We start from the raw sequence: 4796 nt of genomic DNA, 5'->3' as shown, positions 1-4796 counted from the left end.
TCAACATCTGAATAAACATTTTTCAATACAAGAATGAACAAATATTATTATTTAATTGAATATTTTTCAATATGATAACAAACAAGTATTAAAATTGAAACAAATGTCTTTTAATGTGAGGATGAATGAATAAGTATAAATCTAAATAAACATGTTTATATATGAGAATAAACACTGAATTAGATTGCAAATGAACATCTTTCAATATAAGAATGAACATATAATGTGAAGAGAATGAACATGTATCAATTTTAATTGAATATAAATGAACATGAAATCCATCTAAAATGATCAATGTTCCACCTAAAATGAAAATTTACAATAGATTGATATTCCTTATTAGATCGATAGAAAATTTAGGAAGAAAATGGAGATCAAGACTTTTTATCATAATTCTAATGATCGTATATTAATATGTGCATGAACATATACTAGCATACAAATGAACATTTATCAAAATGAAAATGAACATTCATCTACGAGCTAAATTTGTATTTCTATAATCCTACAACATAGATCAAATCCAGAATATTAGGGCAATTAAACTCTATTTTAATTTTATTTTTTTGTACAGTAAATTTATAACCTAATAATACACCACAAATTAATTCAACTTAAAGTATATTATTATACCAAATATCATTCTACTACAAACATAAGAAATCATTGTTATGATAAAAATAATAAGAAATCATGAACTAATACTGGAAATTCATATATCTAGAGAAAGTAATTGAATAATAAGGCAAATAAAAAGTTGGGGTTTGTAATTTTTTTTAAAAAAAAAAAATTAACAAAGTTAACAAAAATAAACAAAATTAACTTACAATTTGATTGTTAGTCGTTCTTTTGTAGAAATTTTCTGCAATTTCGTATCTTACATACAATATTTTGGTAGAGATCAAGAGTATTTGATTTTTTTTTTTTTTTTTTTTTTTTTTTTTTTTTTTTTTTGTAAGACAAATTTGAGAGATTTTGATCGTTTAGGAGTGAGAAAATGGAGAAAGAAAAGGGTAAAATTATGAGGATAGAGAAATTTAAAATGTTGGTAAAATTATAGGGAAATTGATTTATAAGAGGAGAGAGAAAAGGTGGGAAACAAATTTTTATTATTTGTAGGATGTATAGTGTATGTGGGGAAGAGGGTGTAGGTATTAATATTTAATAACTACTTGTACAACAGTTCCTGTTGCTTCCCTATCAAAGTTCACATTGTTTTTCTTTTGCTTTTCAAGCTCACAACAATAAGCTTCACATATGGAGTACTCCCTTTATTTCACAATAATATTCCTACTTTAACTAAAATTGTCTCACAAAAAGATTCTAAATAGGAACATCATTATGGAATCGACTAACGGATGGAGTAATTCACAACATTAAACTTCACATCAAATCATTCTTTTTAATTTCTTACTCGTATTTCTTTACTGTTTACATCTTTTTCCAATGATGTTTTTCTTTAATTGCTAATGCTATGAACTAATAAATAAGTCTAAATACAAAATTATTAAACCTCCAAATTTCAGATGAAGATACCATAGGAGGAGATGTAACGAATAATTTTGAAACATCTTTATATTTGATATACTGTGTATTTTTTTTTTTTTTTACTAGCAGGTTTCGAAGCCCATACATTTGTTAAGGAAAAGGAAAAAGTGTAAAAAAAAACTTACTAAAACTGAATAAGGCATGCTGCTTTAAGGCAAATGAATCATGAAAAGAAAAGAAAAGTCAATAAACCATTCCAGCTGCTCTACTCAAATCATCTAATGAGCAGTTCAACTACATACAAGTTTGATGTACTGCTGAAGAATTAACATAGATGGTACTCCATATAACATTGTATTGCTTAATCATCAACAAACTTATCGTATGAAAAGGATACCAAATGTTCAAAGTGTCAAAAGTAAAGGACTAATAGATCAGTCCAACTATAACTCCAACATAGAAAACTGTAAGAAACTAATCAAGATATTAGCAGGCAGAATTTTCAGCTAATTTGATTACAAACGGTTGGATACTGAGTATGTGGTAATAGCTCACATCACAAGAACTTGCCATGAAAACTTAACCGATCCAGCAAAATCCTCGCACCTGTAGTCTTGAACATTCCGTGTAAGGCGGCTGGACTCTGGTCTTACTTTGTTCTATTCAAACCCTTTCTGAGTGCCACTTCCTTATTGTTCATATACATTAAACATAGGAAGACAACAAAAAGTGACCACCGTCATCTAACAACCACAAATATCTCTATGATTTCTCTTTTGTAACATCTGATGTCAACTAGTTTGACCAAAGAAGTAGAGGACAAGAAATCCTCCAATAGTTGAATTCAATGAAAAATGCTCTCAGCTCATTTCATTGATGATGCGCGCCATCTCTTCATAACATCAAGCATGATCTCGTTCCATGTATCAATTGGTCCTGGCAAGCACCAGTGCACACAATCGTTCTGAACACGTTCCTTAATCCCATCGGCAAAAGGATTAGGATGCATGTAAGGGCCAGGGTGACCATCAGGCCTCAACATAGCCAACTTAGTGACATCTAATGCCGCTACCCTAACCTTAGGCATAGCATTATTATCAGCATTTAGTATTGTCTTAGCCTTTTCCACTTCTTCAACCTCTGCTTGCCTCATACGGGAATCCATCCAATCGAGAGATTTCTCCTCTTCCATGTATGGCTTTGTCTTAGAGCAAGCTCCAAACTGATCCCATTCCCCTTCAAAATGATGTGGAGAAAATGTAGTCACAATAACATCAATACCATTCCCTTCTGACTTTGATTTCCTTTCAATAATTGCCTTTAGGCTGGTGTTAAAAGCCTTGCCAAACACATCATAGAACTCAACATCAGTACAATTCATACTATCAAGAGCATGGCATCCGAGATCAACTTCCCCATCGCGATATATAGCAGGATGCAAATACCAATGACCAATTGACAGAACCACCATATCAATCGAATCCAGCTCAGAACCCCACCTCTCATCAACCGAATCAAAGAATAATTGATTGTAATTTATAGTCCCATCACTTGATTTCTCAATCCCATTAACAAGAAAAGGTGACCAATACACAGAAACATTAACATTATGAGAAGGGAAATGCCATCTCCTGAACTTATTATCATCCCCATTCGAGTAAATCAGATTTGGGGGCGAAACCGAACTTAACATACACAACAAAGACTCTAACTGATTCCTTGCCATGGAATCCCCAACAAAAGCCAAGTGTTTTCCTTCAAGAATTTGCAAAAACAATTGAGGGTCAAACCTATCAAGATTGCATTCTTTGGGTTGCCATTTCCAATAAAGATAATCCATATCAGGTCTTCCATGATTCATGCAATTTTGCCCATCTTTAATTGTTCCACAACTTGAGCCATTATACAAAGGTCCTTTCTTCTCTTGGACCCATTTTCCATTTGTATAATCACAAACTGATACAATTTCTTTACTTTCTTCTTCTGCTAAAATTAAAAAGGAAACTTTTTATGAATATATGGAGTAATCAATTAATATCCCAGAAAATCAAATTAGGTAATGTTTACAATAAAGATCATGAAAAAAAGTTATCTAACCTTTTGGAGGTGGTGTAGATGAAATTAGAATCTCATTCACATTTTCCTTTTCTGTTCAATAAAATATAAATCCATATTTCATCATTTCTCAAGTCAATTTCGGGTCTAGATATAAACAAATCAAGAATTAAATTTGGTACGTTTATTAACATAAATAAACTAAGAAAATCACACTTTTTTCTGCTCAATATACAAAACCCAGAACTTTAAAAGTTGTAATTAAGCATTAAATATCCAAAAATAAGCTAAAAAAACTCACCTTTAGGAGGTTCTGACACTGAATCCAAAACCCCATTTCCAGTTTTTTCCGCTGTAAAAGAAAACAGAACACATAATAATCAGCAATTACACAAAACCCAGATACTTGAATTAGCTAAGAAAATACAAAAATCAAATTAAATTAAAAAAAAAAAAAAAATTACCTTTAGAAATGGGATTAAGATTAGAAAATTGATCTTTAATAACAGAAGAAGAATCTAGAAGAGGAGGAGGAGAAGGGTAAAGGTAAAAATGGAGGAGAGCTAATGGAAGTATTGCATAAAGTACATAAGGCAACAATTTCCTGGTCAAAGATTGTTGATGAGATTGTTGCGTTTTCCAAAGATTTCCCATTTTTTTGGTTTCTTGATTTTTTTTTCTTCTCTGTTTTATTCTTTCTCTCTCTAACTTTTTTTGCAGCTCAAAAAACCTCCAGCATAATATGAAAATGGTGATTTACTGAAAATAATAACGAAGTTGTGCAGTACTCCGTATTATTTATATCTAATTGTAATTATTTATAATTTTAGCTTTGATTTGTTTATTTGAATTGGCATTTTGAAGGAGACAGTTTGACAGGGAGAAAAGTGGAGGGCAAATAAGGAAAATATTAAAATTAAAGAGTAAAGAGAGTGAAAAAGAGATCCGATCAAGTCAAAATTTAAAATAAAAACCAAGAATTTAGGTGGGTTAGGCCAACTAATCTATTTCTCTCGTGTGTAAATTTAGATATTTCAAGGAGATAATTTTATTGTTCAAATATACAAGTGTATGTTCATAATTTCGTATGTATAAGGAAATAAACAGAAATGAATTATTTTTTTTTGGGAAATCCTCACTGGTAACACTCAACTTCTGTTTTTTCTCAATGGTAGAATGCTAAATTTTGGATTATCATTGGTAATCACTAATTAGTAGTACTAATTTACTGGTAACATTAATGAAACTTTTAC

At 30.7% G+C, this 4796-nt stretch overlaps 1 protein-coding gene across 2 annotated transcripts; it reads right to left on the bottom strand.

The window, feature by feature from the left end:
* Positions 1–1714: 1714 nt before the first annotated feature.
* Positions 1715–4405, bottom strand: LOC145564123 (xyloglucan O-acetyltransferase 1-like). 2 transcript variants are annotated; one of them, XM_081624463.1, is made up of 4 exons: positions 4008–4405; positions 3845–3895; positions 3586–3636; positions 1715–3474 (listed from the first exon to the last, which is right to left on the bottom strand). In XM_081624463.1, exons 1-4 carry the CDS (start codon positions 4195–4197, stop codon positions 2354–2356), a joined length of 1413 nt encoding a protein of 470 aa, XP_081480589.1. In that variant the 5' UTR covers positions 4198–4405; the 3' UTR covers positions 1715–2353. The 2 variants fall into 2 exon arrangements, with proteins under 2 accessions (XP_081480589.1, XP_081480590.1); XM_081624464.1 differs by having other exon boundaries at positions 1715–3471; positions 4008–4400.
* Between the last annotated feature and the right edge of the window lie 391 nt (positions 4406–4796).

The sequence above is a fragment of the Chenopodium album genome, chromosome 10 (assembly GCF_948465745.1).
Source record: "Chenopodium album chromosome 10, dcCheAlbu1.1, whole genome shotgun sequence".
Classification (NCBI taxonomy): Eukaryota; Viridiplantae; Streptophyta; class Magnoliopsida; order Caryophyllales; family Amaranthaceae; genus Chenopodium; species Chenopodium album.
This window is presented reverse-complemented; position numbering and strand designations above follow the sequence as displayed.

Coding starts and splice junctions, on each gene's coding strand:
- LOC145564123 (XM_081624463.1), bottom strand. CDS start 4,197: ATGGGAAATCTTTGGAAAACGCAACAATCTCATCAACAATCTTTGACC. Junction 3,896..4,007: donor TCTTAATCCCATTTCTAAAG/GTAATTTTTTTT, acceptor TTTCTTTTACAG/CGGAAAAAACTGGAAATGGG. Junction 3,475..3,585: donor ATCTACACCACCTCCAAAAG/GTTAGATAACTT, acceptor TTTTAATTTTAG/CAGAAGAAGAAAGTAAAGAA.